The 21,936-nt window shown below is 41.3% G+C and overlaps 1 protein-coding gene across 4 annotated transcripts in view; it reads right to left on the reverse strand.

The window, feature by feature from the left end:
* Positions 1-304: 304 nt before the first annotated feature.
* ppp2r2d (protein phosphatase 2, regulatory subunit B, delta) overlaps positions 305-21,936 on the reverse strand; it is a 96,816-nt gene continuing 75,184 nt past the window's right edge. For all 4 annotated transcript variants that reach the window (XM_068052712.1, XM_068052714.1, XM_068052715.1 and 1 more), the window contains 4 exons: positions 13,825-13,989; positions 5,476-5,645; positions 5,258-5,349; positions 305-3,404 (listed from right to left, as the gene is read on the reverse strand). In XM_068052712.1, the coding sequence (XP_067908813.1) occupies positions 3,125-3,404; positions 5,258-5,349; positions 5,476-5,645; positions 13,825-13,989 (707 nt within the window). In that variant the 3' untranslated portion in view covers positions 305-3,124. The remainder of the gene's footprint in view (positions 3,405-5,257; positions 5,350-5,475; positions 5,646-13,824; positions 13,990-21,936) is intronic.

A 21,936-nucleotide genomic window follows, 5' to 3' on the forward strand; every position in this document is an offset into this window, starting at 1 on the left:
CACACTTTTCCCAAACATTTTATTGTATCTGAACACATGACTGCATTTATTCTCTACACCGAATGAATTTTTGTTGTTGTTGAGGTTAACAGTATATTGGCTTCACTCCCGAGGCAGTTTTAGTGCCTGAAAACAGTAATATTTAACTACAGGCAAATTCTTTTGTGGAAAAAATGATCTGGATAATTTGACTTTCATGTAATAGGTTAACACACTAACTGGACAAGATGTAGAAAATGCATTCAAAAAAGATACTTAGAAATTAAACATAAATGAACTAAAAAGAGGTGAATAGAACACAACATTTGAATACATTTGGATATTTAATTATTCTTAATAAACTATGAAATAATTGATACATCAACTAAACACCAGCTCTAAACCAAATTTTCCTGGCTTCCACATCCTGAAAGGAATAGAAATATATAAACAACTGGACTAGATTTTGTTCAACAAGTGATGAGTCCTAAATGAAATTATATGAATTGGAAGTAACTAGCCCCAAAGGGGACAACTACTCCAAGATGTTAACCTTGTAAACTGAAAGAAAACCAAAGCCAATGCATTATTAGGAAACAATAGTGAAATAGAACACTGATTTTTCATCCTATACTAAATTTCCCAATTTTAATTCCACCTTGACAACTTTGAAACTACAAAACTAATTACTTCCCACAAATCTTGTGCCGTAGTTTTAAAAAGGATCCATTTACTTAGAACTTTATCGTTTGCCATGTACACCTTAAAATCTAAACAGATTTTATACAATTAAAAGGTATTAAATAATGCTATGTTTTATATATATATAAAAATAAAGAAAAACAATAAAAAGGCACATGCAAATTACTGTTTTAGCACACTTGAACTTGTTTTGGAACCAGGTCAAACTTAATGCTCAAAAGTGCTAAAAGGAAGTACATTTTAATTTGAATATGACATTTTAACTCAATTACATTTGTAATACAATGTTCCTACTTATATTTTCAAAGCATTTAACATTCAATAAGTTAGAACACATTAGAAGCTGCAAGTATTAAGAATACCAATCCATGGACAGTAAATTCATCGCAACATTGATTAATACAGTTGTCTGTGCACTTCATGCGAAACATTACAGGATCCCTTGAAATTATTGCTTTCAATTTTCTTGGTTTCAATAACTTGTCAGAGTAATTTACCATAATCATGCATTACAACTTATGCCAGAAAACACTGCAAGCAAATTACTTGGGACTTGATGAAAATATTCTACATGATTTTGAAAAACATTGACATAGAAATAATAGTAAAAAGTAGTTTCAAAAACTACTTGATCAAAGTTGAAATAAATTAAATAAGAAACTGTATATCACAAGTATTTTCACTATTAAAGCTATCACAGCTTAAACAGTTCCTGCACAGAAAATCTTTGGGATGGGGGAATAATGGGAGAAAATCATTACTCTAACAAACTTTGCAGAGTGAGGAGGGGAAGAAAAAAAATATGCTGTCTGAACCTATACTAAAAACTACATGGGGGAAAAAATTAATAAAAACTGTTTTTGAAGGGAATAAGAAGTGTATTTACTGTATGAACACAACTTCAAATTAAGAAGATTGGATGGAAATTCACTAATTTTATGACAAAGCAAGTTATACAAAATTTATTTACAGAAATGGGCTGGGGTGAAAGGAGAATTGAAGTCAAAAAGGTGTATGAATATAAAAGTTGTTTATTTTCATGATTTTTACCAAGGTCTACTCATATTTTGCATGAGACACAAAGACCAAGAGCACGCGCGCGAGTGAGCAAGCGCAAAAGACAATGAATAAATGTACAAAAACAAAATATTGTGGATGTTGGAAATCTGAAATAAAAACAGAAAATGCTGGAAATATTCAGCAGGTCAGGTAGCTTCTGTGGAGACAGAAAAACAGTTAACGTTTCAAGTCAATGACCTTTCATAAAAACCGATGGAAGGTTGTCGACCTGCAATGTTAATTCTGTAAATGTAGGGTGAACATTCTAACTTTCCTTTGTTCTAGCAATGTAGATGAAGGCAGTTATATATTCTTTGAACTGAAGCGGACATTATTACTGCATTGCAATGAATAATCTGAAATGAACGATGAGGTATAGGATTATTGCTGATTCTCGACAATGTCATAGCTCAAAGGAAGCACTCATTAGAGACGGTCATTTGCAGGAAGTGTAAGACAACTTATTTAACTTTTCCACTTCCATTTAAATTGGTTACCCAGATAAACAAACCAAAAAAAAAAATTCTGCAGACTATAAAAATATAATTTCTTTTCATAATAATGGAGTTCAGTTATTTTTTCAGTTATCGCTTTTGCGAAATACGCTGCAAATGAAATTGAATTTCTAGTATCATACAATAATGTCACTTACTCTGCTGTCCAGAGAATGTAGAACATGCACTAATCCATGTTAAGCTCAGGTCACTTCAACCCTGCTTTCCTAGTACACATTGCAAAAAGAATCACAAAGCCACATACATATCTTCAGATTTAAAAACACATTTCTTCATGATTTCTGTTATTTTATTAAGTGGTTTTTACACCAGGAGGTGTGGTTATAGATACAGTGAGTAAATGTTATATAAGAGAAAGAAAAACATGTCCACTGACCCTGCTCAAAGCCCACTGAAGTGTTCAAGCTTAGGACACTTGAGCCTAAAAGACTGAGGCAGAGGAGGAATGTTTACAGGCATAATCAAGCACAACTCATGTTCAGAAAGGCCAAAAATTACACAGTAAGGACAGATTGCACAGACATTAAACTATGCCTTGTGTTTCACTTTTGGTCTTTTATCATAATGGAAAGCTCAGACTTGATTAAGTAAATCAATTTTGAAGAGATAGCTTTATGTGACCAGCACTGTCCTTCCAATCTGTTTCTGCTTCTCACATGGAGAGGATCTATGCCATGGAAGATAACATCCTGACTGAAGGCAGAAATGCATCACAAGTACGAACGAATAGGTCAACGCTTCTCCTGTAGCTGTACAAGGAAGTATGCGCATCAAATGTATTAATTTTTGGGAACAAGATCTTTTCCTTCAAAGAGAAATTGCTAGACTTAACTATGCAAGAACAAGTCCCGTCCTAAAACAAGGCAATTTTAATTTACTTTGTCCTGGAATATATACAAATTGTTAGTTGCAGCAACAGCTATGATATTCTCTTTAGGATGCCAAGCTGTATGCAGAATCTTCTTGTTGAAGTCCAGACTGTCAACACTAATTTCATCCTTCTTCCTTTTCCCACCTGTGCAAACCTTACGTGGTTTCAAGATGGCACGTGGTTTACTACTTTCTCTTGATGCTTCTAGTGTGATGTCCCGTTTGGTGTTTCTATCAAATATCCGGAAGAAGTTGTTGTATGAGCCAGTCATGATGGCACTGTTCATAAATAAAAGCAAATAAATGTCAGTTCAACATAAATTTCCAAATAAAATACATAGCACACAGAAAGGGAGTGAGTGTGCAGAACTGCTTACTGGTGTCAGGTGTTATGACAGTCACTGATGGCATTATAGAAGAATATACCATTACTAACTTCCTCTACATCATCCGATTGTCAAATCAGGCAGAATACATGACTAGTAGGGCACAGCCAAGATTATCACTAGAATTTCAATAAGCTGTAATTATAGATACCACCACTAGGCATATGAAGAATTTGCCCACTTTTCCTCCTTTATTTTTTTCCTTCACTTTCCAATTTGTCTTGTGCATTTTCCTTTCCTGTCTATAGAATGGGAGTCTGTTCCAGATAAATGGAGATGTAACTATCCTATTTTGCTCAGTGGAAGTAAAACCTTTCTATGCAGCAATTTGACTTTCACTAAGCAGCATGGCTAAGCTCCATATACATTAACATGAAATGTACTCTCTCAGCTAGTAGGGGTAGTATTGCAAAACTAGAAGCATACCAGAACATGTGCCATATAAACTTTTGCATGTTGACTTGATTACTAGTAAATCTACAGTCAATTAGGAACATTGATACAATAAGAACTTCTCAAAAGAAGGTAATCAACACTTTGCCCATCCTCCTAGTACAAATGAATTGCATCAGAGAAATACAAGAAATGGAGCAGATAACTTTAATTCAATAACAGCTTCAAATGCAAATTCAAAAATAATCACGAGGTTTCAGATTAAGAACCGATGCTTAGTAATAGCATTTTGAAACAGGGAATAATTACTGGAAGAAACTGGTATGAGAAGCCATATAAGAGATGAATACTAATCTGCCTGCGAAGGGCTGAAGTGCAAAAATCAAAGGCTGCATTGGCCAAAAAGGGTGCAGTTGATAACTTTCAAAGCTAATTTTCTTCAACTTTCTGAAAAATCAGACTACAAGAACTGTATATATCAACACTATTTTATAGTTCAGAAAAGCAGCATAAAATAGTGAAACGACAAGTTTTATTGTGTCAAGACAAAACAAGGTCAACAGAAAAAAAGGTTAGGGGCATGATCCAAAAAGAGACTGCTTACACAACAGAATGGGATCACTGTTCAAAATGACAAGTACAAGGAAGTCTGTTTCTTTACAGGACCATATTCTGAGGTAATTTAGCCCCCATGAATGATGGCAAACTTAACTATACATCAAGATTTAACAAATTAGAATGAACAGTATTTACTAAAGTATACTAGTATGTCTGTAAAGCAACTTACAAGCTACAACACAGCTTAGATCTTAGATAACACTGCATTACAATCTTGTAACATGCCCCAAGTCAATTTTTATTTTATATGCAAATGCAAGAACTACAAAAATGTTCATACTGGGTTTTGATTTGGTACAAGAACAGCTTTGAGACTAACACTGAAAAACTTATATCATATCTTTTCACATCTCACAGATTTCAAAAGACTTCACATGAAAATTAATTTTTGATATGGTAACTTATATACACAATTGGCAGCCCTCATGTGCATAGCAAAGTCCCAGAAATATGAGGTGAATGGTATTTTTCATGTTACTGGCAGTATTGGGTAAAGGAGGAATGTTGGCAAAGTCACTGGGAAAACTCTCTATTCCTCTTTGAATACTGTCAGAGAGTCTCAGTTTAATATTTTATCCAAAGAGCAGGATCTTGAGACAGCTTAGCACACCCTTGATATTCTATTAACTTGTCAGCCTAACTTAAGTGCTTAAGTCCTGGAATGGGATATGTACCCATGCAAGATTGCCATCAAGTTGAAAGTGAACAGCAACACATCAATACAGAACAGATTACCTGTCTGAACCATTCCAGCAGCACTCAAACTTGTCAAAGATGCAGTCATTCTCATACAAAGAACACAGTTTGCTCCGCAGGTATTCGTGCACCTGGAAAGTAGAGCCATCAAAACATAATGAAGCACAGTTCAGGAACAGAACTATAAATAATAAATGATTTTAAAATTAAAGCATAAGACGATACCAATCATCTGAAATACCAATTCAATAACTTGCCTGGTATGTTTCTACTGGTCTGGTTTCCATATTAACATCCCACACCTTAACAGACAAATAGTCTCGTGTCATCATGTACCGACCATTGTGACTGAACTTCACATCTGAAATTGAGGAAATTATTTCAGAGAAAAATGATCTGCTGCTTGGATCTTCTGGTTCTTCAAAAACTAGAAGTGGAAGAAAAAGCAAAAGTTGGAAATCTCTACTATCTTGTCATTTAATTAACTATTTATGCAGCAAGCAAAACACAGTAGAAATAGTGGCGAGAGAGATCACTGACCAAAAGAATCACTACTCAAGAGGATCAATGTTAGGCAAATTTGCCAAGTTACTTGCATTTAAAAGGACATCTCAAAGTTAAGCATGATAAGGTACATAAGAAATAGGAGCAGGAATAGCCATATGGTACCTCGAGCCTGTCCCACCACTCAAAAAGATCTTGGTTGATCTTCTGCCAAAACTTCTCTCTCCCACAGTGTGCAAAAATTTATCAATCTCAGTCTTGAATATACTCATTGACTGAGCATCCACAGTCCTCTGGGGTAAAGAATTTCAAAGATTCAAAACCCTGAATGAGGAAATATCTTCTCATCTCAGTCCCAAATGGTCAACCGCTTATCCGGAGACTATGACCCCTAGTTAAACTCCAGCAAAGGAAAACTGTCTCTCAGCATCGACTCTGTCAAGCCCTCAGAATTTTATACATTTCAATGAGATCACCTCTCATTTTCCTAAACTCCAGACAGTAGAGGTCCATTTGATCAATCTCTCTTCAGAGGACAACCCTCTCATCCCAGGAATCAATCCAGTGAACCTTTGTTACACCCCTCTAAGGCAATTATACCTTCCCTTATACCACTATCTGGTAGCTCATTATCAGGTACAGCCTGAGTGAATAATCAGGAATGTGGACTGAATCAGGGATTAAGGTGCAAAGTTCCTGGCACATGCAGAGAAAGACTGCTTCTGTCTTGCCAATGCTGATCCGAAGTTCTGCTAGGTGTCACCACATGGTGGAGGAGAGGTAAAGGGGTCCCAATTTCCCATCACATTCTCACTAGTTACTCAAGCACCCATTCAGTCCAACAAATATGTGCACTCAAACACAAGGTGGTGAGAAATTCTCAAAACTCACTTTGCACGTGATTTAACTATTGTCATATAATTTCCCTTTTTCGAAGCTGGGAACAGAACGGGAATAACGCCCATAAGTGCTTTTTATAGTACTATTTGAGGGGCAGGAAGATCAGGAGTGCTGCCCAAGTCCAAGCAAAATCTCGTCACGATCAGCCGACCCCTTCGCCCCAACATCTGAAACCAGCAATGTTTCCTGGTCCACCCTCCCGATTGAATTTCGGTCCCACCTCCACCCACCAAACTGTCATGTGCCCCAGGGTGTCTCTAGGCCACATCTATACAAGTGTGAAGATTCATAATAAAGAGTAAAAAATTAATAATAAGGAACAAGTGAGTAGCTGGTGAGTATTTTTTTTTTTGAGTAAGGTTTATTTTAACTAGTGAACTGTATTGATTTTTAGTAGGATTTAGCAGTACTAGTAAGATTTTATTAATAATTCTAAGGTGTTGTAGTATTGGTAAGGTTTTTTTTAAGCAGTAGCAAAGGGTCAACTAATAAATAAAGGAATGGCAGAGGTGCTTCAACCTCGAGAGTGCATCTCCTATGCTATGTGGGAGCTCCAGTATACTGCCTGTATCCTGGAAAACTATTTATGCAGGAATCATTGTCAATTGCGGCAGCTTGAGCTCCGGGTTTTGGAACTTGAGCGGCAGCTGGCGACACTGCGGTGCATTCATGAGGATGAAATCTATGTGGATAGCATATTTATAGATGCAGTCACCCCACAGCTTAAGAGTATGCAGGGAGAGCGTGAATGGGCAATTGTTGATGGGTGTTTTAGCAACTGGAGAGCTGTTTCCAGTGGCGTTCCGCAGGGCTCAGTACTGGGTTCCCTGCTTTTTGTGGTACATATTAACAATTTGTATGTAAATGCAGGGGGCATGATCAAGAAGTTTGCAGACGACACAAAGATTGGTCGTGTGGTAGATAGCAAGGAGGACAGCTGTACGCTGCAGGAAGATATTGATGGTCTGGTCAGATGGCAGAAAAGTGGCAAATGGAATTCAACTTGAAGAAGTGTGAGGTGATGCATTTGGGGAGGTCAAACAAGGCAAAGGAATACATGATTAATGGGAAAATACTGAGAAATGTAGAGGAAGTGAGGTACCTTGGAGTGAATGTCCACAGATCTCTGAAGGTAGCAGGACAGGTCACAGAATAATAAAGTGAAGAGGCCCTTCAGCCCATCGAGTCTGCACTGATGCATTAAAGACACCTGACCTGTCTACCTAATCCCATTTGCCAGCACTCGGCCCATAGCCTTGAATGTTATGACGTGCCAAGTGCTCATCTAGGTACTTTCTAAAGGATGTGAGGCAACCTGCCTCTACCACCCTCCCAGGCAGTGCATTCCAGACTGTCACCACGCTGTGGGTAAAAACGTTCTTCCTCAAATCCCCCTTAAACCTCCCACCCTTCACCTTAAACTTGTATCCCCTCGTAACTGACCCTTCAACTAAGGGGAACAGCTGCTCCCTATCCACCCTGTCCATGCCTCTCATAATCTTGTACACCTCGATCAGCTCACCCCTCAGTCTTCTCTGCTCCAGCGAAAACAACCCAAGCCTATCCAACCTCTCTTCATAGCTTAAATGTTCCTTCCCAGGCAACATCCTGGTGAATCGCCTCTGCACCCCCTCCAGTGCAATCACATCCTTCCTATAATGTGGCGACCAGAATTGCACACAGTACTCCAGCTGTGGCCTTACCAAAGTTCTATACAACTCCAACATGACCTCCCTGCTTTTGTAATCTATGCCTCGATTGATAAAGGCAAGTGTCCCACATGCCTTTTTCACCACCCTATTAACCTGCCCTTCTGCCTTCAGAGATCTATGGACAAACACGCCAAGGTCCCTTTGTTCCTCGGAACTTCCCAGTGTCAGGCCATTTATTGAATACTTCCGTGTCACATTACTCCTTCCAAAGTGTATCACCTCACACTTTTCAGCCTTAAATTCCATCTGCCACTTATCTGCCCATTTGACCATCCCGTCTATATCTTCCTGTAACCCAAGACACTCATCCTCACTGTCAACCACTCGGCCAATCTTGGTGTCATCCACGAACTTACTGATCCTACTCCCCACATAGTCATCTATGTCGTTTATATAAATGACAAACAATAGGGGACCCAGCACAGATCCCGTGGTACGCCACTGGACACTGACTTCCAGTCACTAAAACAGCCATCTGTCATCACTCTCTGTCTCCTACAGCTAAGCCAATTTTGAATCCACCTTATCAAGTTACCCTGTATCCCATGTGCATTTGCTTTCTTGATAAGTCTCCCATGTGGGACCTTGTCAAAGGCTTTGCTGAAATCCATGTAAACTACATCAACTGCACTACCCTCGTCTACACACCTGGTCACATGCTCAAAAAATTCAATCAAATTTGTTAAGCGTGACCTCCCTCTGAAAAAGGCATGCTGACTATTCCTAATCAAATTTTGCCTCTCCAAGTGGAGATAGATTCTCTCCTTCAGAATTTTCTCCAATAGTTTCCCTACCACTGAAGTGAGACTCACTGGTCTGTAGTTCCCTGGCTTATCTCTACAACCTTTATTAAATACTGGGACCACATTAGCTGTTCTCCAGTCCTCTGGCACCTCCCCCGTGGCCAGAGAGGAATTAAAAATTTGGGTCAGAGCCCCTGCAATCTGCACCCTCACCTCCCACAGCATCCTGGGACACAAATCGTCCGGACCTGGAGATTTGTCCACTTTTAAGCCTGCCAAAACCTCCAATACCTTGTCACTGCTTATGACAATTTGCTCAAGAACCTCACAGTATCTCTCTCTCTCTGAGTTCCATATCTACATCCTCATTCTCTTGGGTGAAGACAGATGTGAAGTATTCGTTCAACACCCTACCAATGTCCTCTGGCTCCACCCACAAATTTCCCCCTTGGTCCCTAATGGGTCCTACTCTTTCCCTGGTTATCCTCTTCCCATTGATATAGAATATCTTGGGATTTTCCCTACTTTTACCAGCCAGAGCTTTCTCATATTCCCTATTTGCTCTCCTAATTGCTTTCTTAAGCTCTATCCTACATTTTCTGTACTCCACTAATGCTTCCGTTGATTTGCTCTCCTTGTCTTTGCTAAAAGCCTCTCTTTTCCTTCTCATCGTACCCTGAATGTTTCTGGTCATCCATGATTCTCTGGGTTTGTTACTCCTACCTATTACCTAGAGGGAACATGTTGGGCCTGTACCCTCCCCATTTCCTTTTTGAATGCTCCCCACTGCTCTTGTGTAGATTTCCCAACAAGTAACTCTTTCCAGTCTACCTTGGCCAGATCCTGCCTTATTTTACTAAAATTTGCTCTCCCCCAATCCAAAACCTTTTTTTTGCAACTTGTCTATTTCTTTCTCCATAACAATCTTAAACTGTACCATGTTGTGGTTGCTATCACCAAAATGCTCCCCCACCAACACATCAACCACCTGTCCGGCTTCATTCCCTAGAATTAGGTCCAGCACTGCACCCTCCCTTGCTGGATCTTGATTTTGAGCGAAAAAGTTCTCCTGTATACATTTTAAGAACTCCACTCCATCTAAGCCCTTAACACAATGACTATCCCAATTAATGTTGGGAAAGTTGAAATCACCTAATATAATTACCCTATTATTTTTACACACCTCTGTGAATTGCGCACATATTTGCTCCTCAATTTCCCGCTGACTATCTGGGGGTCTATAATAAACACCTGGCAATGTGGCTGTCCCTTTTTTATTCCTAAATTCTACCCATAAAGCTTCATTTGATGCCCCCTCCAAGATATCATCTCGCCTTACTGCAGTAACTGACTCCTTAACTAATATTGCAATGCCCCCTCCTCTGTCTCGCCTGAAGATTCTATATCCCGGGATATTGAGCTGCCAATCCTGCCTTTCCCTCAACCATGTCTCCGTGATGGGTACTATATCACAATTCCACGTGTCAATCCTTGCCCTTAACTCATCCGTTTTACCTGTAATACTCCTGGCATTAAAGTAGAGGCCATCCATCCTGGTTTTACTCCCTTGAAACTTACTTCCACTGTATTCCCTCTGACTTGTTTGCTTTCCTGTGTTTAGCTGTGTCCCTATTCTGCTAGGAGTCTGCGTCCCCTCCCCCTGCCAAATTAGTTTAAACTCCTCCCAACAGCACTAGGTCGATAAGGTGGTTAAGAAAGCATATGGAATACTTTCCTTTATTAGACGAGAGAAAGAATATAAGAGCAGGGAGGTTGTACTAGAACTGTGTAACTCATTGGTTAGGCCACAACTTGAATACCGTGTGCAGAGGAGATTTACGAGGATGTTGCCAGGACTGGAAAAATGCAGCTATGAGGAAAGATTGGATAGGATGGGACTGTTCTCCTCGGAACAGAGAAGGCTGAGGGGAGATCTAATTGAAATGTTAAAAATTTTGAGGGGCCTGGATACAGAGGAGGTAAAGGGCCTATTCACCTTAGCAGAGAAGTCAGTGACGAGGGGGCATAGGTTTAAAGTGATTGGTAGAAAAATTAGAGGGGAGATGAGGAAAAGCTTTTTTACCCAAAGGGTGGTGGGGGTCTGGAATTCATTGCCTGAAAGGGTAGTTGAGAGACCCTCAACTCATTCAAAAGGAGTCTGGATATGCACCTCAAGTGCCGTAACCTGCAGGGCTACAGACCAAATGCTGGAAGGTGGGATTAGAATAGGTGTATTGTTTTTCAGCCAGCACAGACACGATGGGCAAATGGTCTCTTTCTGTGCCTTAAACATTCTATGATTTAATGTACTATATTTTAACATAAGGTGTGCAACAATTCGAACAACATCTGTAGCAGAAGCCTTAAAAGCTCTGTTATAGAATATGCACTCTCCTCTGGTTTCCAGATATGCAGATCACCAATATCTTCACAGATCTTATTGGTTTAATCAGGTTTATTGTCAAACAGATCAATGGATGTGGTCAGTTAGTGCTCATCATGGGCATGACTGCAGCTGGCAGAAATGAGGGTGCTGCTTCTTTTGGCTAAATGCACACCAAGAACCTACCCACCAACCCACTCTTAAATTAAACATGCTATAAAGCATGCAGGACCTGGTAGATTCCACTACTGCTGATATGGTAGCTGTCTCAAGGAAGTAGAGTAGCACTCCCAATCAATTGTTCAACTGACAGCACACAGCACTAGGGGAGCACGTTAAAGGAATAGGTTAGGTTCAAGTGTAAAAAAATTCAGAAAAGGGAAGCATGGTGATGCACACAAATGAAATACTTAGCAGCACTTAAGCTGTTGTGTAGCAAGAGCTATTGCTATGGGTGACGTTTGATCGAGGGAAGAAAGAGAATCAATGGGATTTGAGATGCTGCATTGGCCAATATAGTGTATGGCATAACTAAACATTGTGTAAAGCAGATGACTATTGATGCATTGGTTGAAAGTTTGATCACTGGAAACCTGCTTAAGGTTTTGTGCAGCCTGTGCAAGTTATTTTGTAGCTATTTCTTCTGTGATCTCGTGCTCATAGGAATTTCTCTTGGTTGTGCTGGGTTCTGGCCTTCCCCAATAGCTCCATGTTTGCCTGCCTATTGGCCAAAACTGTGCAGCATGTAATCCACCACAATGATGAGACTTTCAAAGCACTGTATCGCACCATAGCCCTAAAGGATCAAAGCATGTGAAGGGTAGATCCCTATGACATATTCAATTATAATGCTGATAACTCCAGATGCCTGGCTGCAATAATATACTTTCCAAGGATCTAACAAGTATCAATAGGGGGACGGCAGCAGGAGCAGCAATGTTACTGGATTAGTAATCCAAAGGCCCAGGCTAATGCTCTGCAGACACGAGCTCAAATTCCACTACAGTAGCTGCTGGACTTGAAATTCAATTAATAAATCTGGAATAAAATGCTAGTCTCATTAATAATGACCATGAAACTACTGGATTGATGTAAAAATCATCTGGTTCATCAACGTCCTTCAGGGGAGAAAACCTGCAAACCTTACCAGGTCTGGCCTACACATGACTCCAGACCCACAGCAATGCGGTTCACTCTTACTCGCCCTCTGAAATGGCAGGTAAGAGTGAAATATCGCATCAAACCACCGACAATCACATCCCAAAAATGATAAAATAAAAAAGTCTTGGCTATTAATATTAAGGTATTCTTGGTCTCCTATCAGCTAACATTGCAATTTTCTTCCTGAATTAAATAATTCAGGCACCCTTGTCATCATGGTAGTGAGAACTGATATTCATAATTCTGTGTTCATATGCTGAGTGAGTTGTATACCTTACAGTTCATGAGCAAATTGTGAACAGCCTATGTGGGACATGAACCCCTCACCCCAGGATATCTTGACATACGTAAGAAATTCACAATACTGCTCACTGTCCATAGAGCCAGATTATTTGGCTGGGTTTTGCAAACCATGCATCAGCTATCTGGTGTATGCACTTTTGAGAAGCCAACAGATATGGTTGATGCTTGGAAGATCCTGACATGTAGAAATTGAGAGCAGTCAATGTCACTGACAGTGCCAAGCCTGTGGGAATGTGGCTTCAAGCACACAGCACAAATCTGTCACCACCTCTCTGATGGAGCACATCCTCCTGAAGCACTGTATTTCAAAGTGTCAAAGCAACAATCCCCTCAGTCACTAAAAGCAGCTCGACGGGTGCAACACTCGTGCCTGTAGTACAATTTGAGTTGCCAAGCATCCCTTTTTCACTTGCCATCCTCTTCCTCCAGGTGACATAAATAAAAGTTTCTAATAGAGAACCACATACTTCCATTTGCAAAACAGGGATTTGGACACAAACTATACACTAGCAAGAGAAGTGAGGAGGCAGAGGGATGGGGAGAAACTGAAGGAACTTAAAGCTGGTTCCCAGTGACAGCATGACCAAGAGAAAGAGGTCAAAATGGAGTTGGCCTTAGGTGGGTAACATTGTGAACGTACTATCACAAATTTGAGAATCTGGTGGGATTGAGAATGCAAGTATTTAATAATGATCATGGTAAGAACAGACCAAATAATCAGTTGGGTGGTTGACAATATACCAGAATTTGTTTTAAGGCAAGATTTTTTTTAAAACTGACCATTAATGGAAATACACAAGACTTCATTGGCCAATCACAAATTAATTCTTAAAACAAGTCTAGCCATTACAATAGATGAAGTACATAATTTGTACAGCTTACTAGATAGTGAATACTTACATTTTGAATGTTTGTCACACAGAGCACCAGCACGCATATCACACAGTCGTATAGTTCCCTTACTGCTACTATAGGCAAATACATTGCACTGATGTGGATGACATTCTGCTGCTGTAATAACTTCTGTCAGCTCTTCCATGTTGGCAGGTTTAATATCTACAATGTCTTTAACAAAATTTATTAAGGAAAATTTTCTATTTAGACAAGGAATCATTTAAATGTACATTTTTAAAAAAGAACATAAGAAATAGGAGCAGGAGTAGGCCATTCAACCCCTCAAGCCTGCCCCACCATTCAATAAGATCATGGCTGATCTGTCCCAGTCCTCAACTTCTCCTTCGGGCCTGCTCTGCCTAACCCTCAACTCCCCGAGATTTCAAAAATCTATCTACCTCCTCCTTAAATACATTTAGTGACCAAGCCTCCACAACTCTCTGAAGCAGAGTTTTCCAGAGATTCACCACCCTCAGAGAAGAAATTCCTTTGCATCTCAGTTTTAAATGTGTGCCCCCTTATTCTGTAATTATGCCCCCTAGTTCAAGATTCCCCCACTAGTGGAAACATCTTCTCAACATCTACCCTGTCAAGCCCCCTTAAAATCTGATATGTTTCTATATGATCACCCCTCATTCTTCTAAACTCCAATGAATAAAGGCCTAACCGGTTTAGCTGTCCTTGATAAGACAACCCCTTCATCCCAGGAATCAGCCTAGTGAACCTTTTCTGAACTGCCTCCAATGCTTGTATATCCTTCTTTAAATACAAGGACCAAAACTGTACACAGTACTCCAGCTGCGGCCTCACCAATACCCCATACAGTTGTAACAGGACTTCTCTATTTTAAACTCTAACACCCTCGCAATAAAGGCCAAAAAAAGATAAACAAATCTAATATAAACCGAATAGATGTATGAAATGCATCTTCAAACTTGTAAATTAGAGGCAGGCTGGATGGGAAGGCAGCAAAATTACTGAAGCTCAGAACAACATTTTTAGTTGCACAATGATTATTCAATATGTTCAGAGGATAAGGACAAAGAATTCGCTAACATTTAGATTCGTAATCTGATCTTCTATGTGCATTATGTGTTGCATGCAAGCAAGCTCAGCATTATCTTAAACATTTAGCGATTGGGGTAATTGTACTTAAAATTAAACTCCAATTTCCCAAAGGTCAGATATATCCTGCGTTGCTTATAATTTAGACATTACTATACACACTAGTTTAAATTAAAAATTACTTTTGCAATGTGTACACTAGTTTGCTTTTGCGCTGTCTCCATGGCCAAGTTTAACCAGTTATAGGAGAAAACCTATTTCAGGGAAAATTAAGTGCTACTGGAAAACAATCGAAGTTTTTCTGCTTTGGCTTTCTAAATATTTACGCTGCTATGTGCTTTGTATCTCAAATTTTCCCATCTGATCACCTGAAGAGGGTAACTTACTGAGGGGTATGATGCCGAGTGCAAATATGCCTAAGTTACTAGTATGGAAGTTTTAACACATGAAGCTGGATGGTCAGCCGTGTGTTCAATTATGACAGCATTGAGTCGAACCCACTCTTATCTTCACATCTGAACTGTAGAACTCCCGATGCTCCTAGTTCAGACTGCCTACCTCATTGCAAACCAAGGATCAAACCTAGAACCATGTCTGCATACCAGTCTATCTAAAGCAAGGTTATGCACATTAAAAGTAATGTGAGACTTCATAAATTAGCCACCAAATTAAAAGGCAAATAATTATTGCTTTAAGGCCAATTTAGTGTTCATTGGATATAGTGGGAAGAACAAACCTATTTTGTCTTTGGTCTGCGCCACAAACAACATTAGTTGCCAACTTCATCTTCTGCACTAGTCATTGGTTGAAGCTGAGCAAGCGCATTCACAACCTTGGTGTTATATTTGACCTTGAAATCACCTTCCAACTACATATCTGGGCCATCGCTAAGACTGCCTATTCCCACCTCTGTAACATTACCCGATTCCACCCCTTCTCGGCTCATCTACTGCTGAAACCATCATCCATGCTTTTGTTAGCTCGAGATTTGAGTATTCCAATACACTCTTGACGGCCTGCCTCCCAGCGTCCACCCTTCATGAACTTAAGGTCATCCGAAACTCTGCTGCCCATGTCCGAACTTGCATCGAGCCCCTTTCATCCATCACCCCTGTACCCACTGCCAGTTAAGCAACACGTAGATTTTAAAAATCTCATCACTTTTTTCGAATTTTACACAAGGCATGACTTTAGCCATTGAAGAATTTTCCGAGGCTCTCATTTACTTCAGTTTTGACCTCATACTTGGCCGAATGCTTCCTGGAAATCAACGCCAGACATTGTTACCTCTCCTCTGACATTCAGCTCTTATCTGTGTTTGGATCAATGCAGTGATGAGGTTGGAGCCAACTGGTTCTGGTAGAACCCAAACTGTGCATCAGTGAGTAAGTAACTGGCAATGAGGTATTGCTTAATGGGACAATTGATGATACCTTTCATCACTTTACTGATCATTGAGCGAGTCTGACTGGGTAGTAATTGACCAGGCTTGATTTGTCCTGTTTTATGGACAGGATGCTGCATACAAAGCAACATCAAAATTATAAAAAGGTAAAAAGTTAATATAGGGTACATATGCTGACAAAGGGAAGCAAACAAACAAACTTTGTGCTGGAGTTAAAGGATGACAGAGTAATAATTAACATATGAGAAAGAGAATCTGAGAGCACTCGAGGAAGACCATGCAAGAAGGAAGAGCAGCATAAGAAAGCATGCTTACGAGAGTACAAGAGAGCGCACACAAGAGAGAAAAAGACAGCATGAGCGAGCTAGAGAGACAAGTAACAGAAAATGTCAAGCTAATGCTAATTATATTCTCTGCACATCATGGTAATTGCTTCAACAGCAACAAAGAGAATTGAGATTAAGTCAGGTGCAATATTGGGGGAAAAATAATTTTGTTTCATCTCAGTTAAAAAAAAAGTTTTCAAATACTAGCTGATTGATGACAGAAAATATATATGCAGTCAGGGACAATGCACTTTTTTCTGCATATATATTTTCTCGCGCCAATACACTTTTTCTATGAATTTTGCTTTGACTTTGATCCTCTTTCTTTCTGCATTCTTGGCACTTTTTTTTATTCATTTAAGGGATGAGTGTCTCGCTGGTAATGCCAGCATTTGTTGTCCATCCCTAACTGCCCTCAAGAAGGTAGTGGTGAGCCACCTTCTTGAACCGCTGCAGTCCCTGTGGTGTAAGTATACCCAAAGTGCTGTTAGGGAGGGGGTTCCAGGTTTTTGATCCAGCGACTGTGAAGGAACAGCGATATAGTTCCAAATCAGGATGGTGTGCGGGTTAGCGGGGAACTTGAAGATGGTGGTGTTCCCATGCATCTGCTGCCCTTGTCCTTCTAGGTGGTAGAGATTGAGGGTTTGGAAGGTGCTGTCAAAGGAGCCTTGGCGAGTTGCTGCAATGCATCCTGTAGATGGTATGCACTGCTGTCACTGTGCATTGGTGGTAAAGGGAGTGAATGTTTAAGGAGGTGGATGGGGTGCTGATCAAGTGGACTGCTTTGTCCTGATGGTGTTGAGCTTCTTGAGTGTTGTTGGAGCTGCACTCATGCAGGCAAGTGGACAGTATTCCATCACACTCCTGACTTGTGCCTTGTAGATGAACAGGCTTTGGGGAGTCAGGTGGTGAGTTACTCACTGCACAATTCCCAACCTCTGACCTGCTCTTGTAGCCATGGTATTTATATGGCTGATAGTTAGGTTTCTGGTTAATGGCAATCCCCAGGATGTTGTTGGTGGAGGAATTCAGTGACAACAATGCCATTGAATTGGGGACTTGGTTAAGATTCTTTCTTGTTGGAGATGATCATTGCCCGACATTAGTGTGGCGCAAATGGTATTTGCCACTTATCAGCCCAAGCCCGAATGTTGTCCAGGTCTTGCTGCATACAGGCAGGAGTGCTTCAGTATCTGAGGCGTTGTGAATGGTACTGAACACTGTGTAATCATCAGCAAACATCCCCATTTCTGACATTATGATGGAAGGAAGGTCATTGGTGAAGCAGCTGAAGATAATGTAAGACACTACCCGGAGGAACTCCTGGGGTCTCTTGGACATACTGCCGCCTTTTTTTCTGTATTTTTCACACCTATTTTTCCTTCCATGAAGTTTCTTTTTACATTAATTCTCAGGATGTGGGCAAGGCTAATGTTCATTGTCCATCCCTAATTGCCCTGAGAAGGTGGGCCGCCTTCTTGAATTGTTGCAGTCTGAATGGTGAAATTGCTCCCACAATACTGTCCAGCAGGAAGTTCAAGGATTTGTAGTGTTTTCATACAACTGAAAGGCTTGTTAGGTCCCTTCAGAGGGCGGTTAACACTTGGTGGGGGACTGGAATCACATGACATGAATTTCGGAACAGTAGCACCCATTGTTGTGGCATTAGGGTTGTCATTTGAGGTACAAAAAGGCATCCAAGGATTGGTGAGGGCATTGGTGCGTATTGAACGCAGGTCAGGTAGGCAGATCAAGATGTCAGTGTGTAGTGCTGATTTGATGCCAGGGATGCCATTTTGGTACTCAACGTTTCAGTTAACGCCCCTCTTAATCACGCACAGCTGAACCTGCATTCAGCAGCAAGAAGAGGGACCATCAACAACTTGCAGGTTAGTTGCTAGTTGCTTTTATTTATTCATTCATGGGATGTGGTCTTCACTGGCAATGCCAGCATTTATTTCTCATCCCATAAACCAACTACGCCCAGTCATGGGTCTTCCCTTTGAAATACAACATGGCCTTGGAGAATGGACAAAGGCCACACAGAGCAGGAGGAGGGAGGAAGAGAAGGGAGGGAAGGGCTCTCAACAGGGGACTATATCTGCACAGTGTTTCAGGGAGCACTTCTCCTATTTCAACTCCAGGAAGGCGTCCTCACTGAAATCTGCCACCTGCTGCAACTGCAGCCACAATACAGGGAAAAGACCACATTGCCCGCGGTTTTCAAGATAACCGTGGCTTCTTCCAGGCTGGAGCTGAAGTTATTTGCAACATTTCGCAGTTTGCCGTCCACTGTTACTTAAGGGAGGTCATTGAGTTTTTCAATTCAAAGAGAACCAACTACTTTTCATTCATTCTTGCCACAGGCAAGCAGGTGGAGTAAGCACATGGCTTCCCCTTGGTGCAGGGTGCCATTGACTCCAAGTGCATTGCTTTCTGGAGGCTGCATGTTAACTCTGCCCTAGACCACAACTATGACCACATGCAGAGAATAATGCAAGTCAATGCCCAGGTTCCTGACAGCAGTCATGATGCCTTCATTCTGCAGCAGTCCACTGGGCTAGCTGCATTTGAGACACCACGTGGACCAACAGGGTAGCTATTGGGCAACGAAGGCTATTTGCTGGCCACTGGCAGATGACTCTGGTGCCCACCTCTCTCACGTGCACAGCATGCATACAATGAAAGCCATACTGCCACACAAAATATGATAGGGCAGATCACTAGCATGATGAAACAATGCTTCAGCTGCTTGGATGGTGCTGAAGAAGTCTTGCAGTACTTGGCAAAGCACGTGTCACGATTCGTCATGGTCTGCTGTATGCTACACAACCTCACCATCATTACGAGACAGCAGCTACCAGATATATCTCGACCAGTTCTGGAGCAGAAACATTAGCAAGAGGAGAAGGCATCCAGACAGCCCCTTTCTGCTGGGCTGCCTCTGAAGAACTCATCCAAGTGTAATACCAGTAACTGCAATCTCAGTTCCCTATTAACAACAGTTCCACGCCTTACCTTCCCTTCCCTCTGTCACTGACCAATTCTGTGCCCGCTTGGCCAACTGCAAAGCAAAAATACATACCAGTACAAAATAAACATTGCAAACCAAAATTATAAATCAAATCATTGTATATTCCATACAGAAGCTAATTCATTATCTTTGTGTATTCCCTTAGCATATACCTTTGGTTGTCCCAGTGCTTCTATACAGTGCTACTCCAAGGGCTGCAGCATAGCAGATGGAAGGTTGCTGACTTTCAGTGGAGGGAACTGCAGACAGCCTTGGATGATGAGCAGCTGTGGGCCTAGGTGGTCAGGCTGTGGACTGCACCACCTGAGCATGGGCAGCAGCAACCTGGGCTGGCTGGTTGACAGGTAACAGCAAGCGCACTGGTGGAATGGCAAATGCTGTCTTTCTGAGAGAGGACAGCAGGTTTGTGCTCTCCTGGACAGATTACTGAACTGGTGTGAAGAAGTCATATCCGACTTGAAACTTCAACTCTGTTTCTCTCTCTACAGATATTGCCAGATCTGCTGAGTATTTCCAGCACATTTTGATTTCAGCCTTTTTTCTGTAGGTTGCCCCATCGATGTCCTCATCTGAGTCCTCTGCAGAGCCGCTGTGATCTTGCTCTCTGGCAAGCTGGCACCTGCACTATCCCTGCTTCTTGCCCTGGCTGCAGGTCACTTGACCCGGTACCTCACCCTATGAAGATCCCGCCTCTACGTTATCCTTTAAATTATGAACAGCATCAGTGTCCGAGCTGGTAGTTGCAAGTGTGAAATTAGGTGATTGTGCTTTGTCTTCATAATCACACTTCGTGCTGTTCCCACATTGCTTAGCCAGATTGCATCTCTTGGGTATCTGAGAGGAGAAAGACACGCAAATAAGAGATGTATGTTTACACCAACTGCAGCTTGTAAATCAGAAGAGAGTGCAGCTTGGAGGTGGCACATGAGGAGGAGGATTAGCTGTCAGCTCGGATGGTTTCAGTGCCTCCACTGTTCACAGCCTCAGCTATGGAAGCCCCAATAATGACCAGCCTCATCTCCATATGCAGGTGTGCCTGTCCCCCTTCAGTTAGTTCTGCTGCCTCCACTTGTACAGCACCTTGTCCTGCACAAGAGGGGGAAAACATGTTAGTGACTGTCATACAATCTGTTTGGCTGACAGCCATGGTTGACTAGCTGGCAGTGTGAGTAAGATGAGAGATGTTGGCTTGAGGCTTACAGGAGTGCTAGACATGTGAGGGTGCAGTAGCATATGAAAATTAGGTATGCATTCTGATTAACAGATTGTTGGTAGGTGACTGATGGGGTTGTGGTGAATTGTGGGTATTGGTGCAGTTGGTAGGATGTAGCATTTGAAGATGTATTCACTGACCTTGACCACTGTCCGATATCACTGGACCTGATGCAACACTGCATCTAGGTTAATAAAAACAGAAAGTGCTGGAAATACTCAGCAGGTCTGGCTGCATCTGTGGAGAGAGAAACAGAGAGCTAACATTTTAGGTTGATGATTTTTCATCAGAATTATATTCACCTCAATGGCTACCTGCTCCCACGACCTTATGAGCATGTGTCTGGAGGACCTCCTGGCCCCTGCAGATACAGGGCATTGCTACTCCTCTGGACGTTCTCCATCAAGGCCTCCAGCTTATTGTCCTTAAACCTCAGAGTCCCCTCTCATCCATCTTGCGCCACCCTATCGTTTCCAGGTCAAAATCAGTTGTAGAACGACTTCCAGCACCTGTTACTGTCATAATGTTCTTCCCTTTGAGAGTGCAGGCTAAGTTTAAGGAGTGTAGGCTCGTTTTAAACAGTGCTAGCCTCTCAGAATTTTGGGCTCCCTATTGAAGCATGCAGCCAATGAACAGTGTGGTTATCATGGCTGCACACCACAATCATGCTCATCAGCAGGCATCACAAAGCTGATATGCTGCCTGCATCAGACCAAACCAGCACATATTAATTGTACATTGCGATCTCCGCATCCGTTTTCAGGACTAACATATTTAGCCCCTACAGAGTCCAGACCAGACAAGGACAGGTTTCCTTCCCCAAAGGACATTAGGGAACCAACTGGGTTTTAATGACAATCTGACAACTTCTCGACAAGTTTTCCTGATGCCAACTTTTATTTCCAGCTTTTTAAAACTGGATTCAAATTTTGAAACTGCCATAGTGTGATCTGAATTCATGCTCTCAAGATTATTAGTCTAGACCTCTGGGTTACTGGTCTAGTAGCATAATCACTCCACTACTATAACTGATTTACTGGTCAGAGACAAAATAAAAAGAGAGTCATAAGAGTTT

Source organism: Heterodontus francisci, chromosome 20 (genome assembly GCF_036365525.1).
Source record: "Heterodontus francisci isolate sHetFra1 chromosome 20, sHetFra1.hap1, whole genome shotgun sequence".
In the NCBI taxonomy this organism is placed as follows: Eukaryota; Metazoa; Chordata; class Chondrichthyes; order Heterodontiformes; family Heterodontidae; genus Heterodontus; species Heterodontus francisci.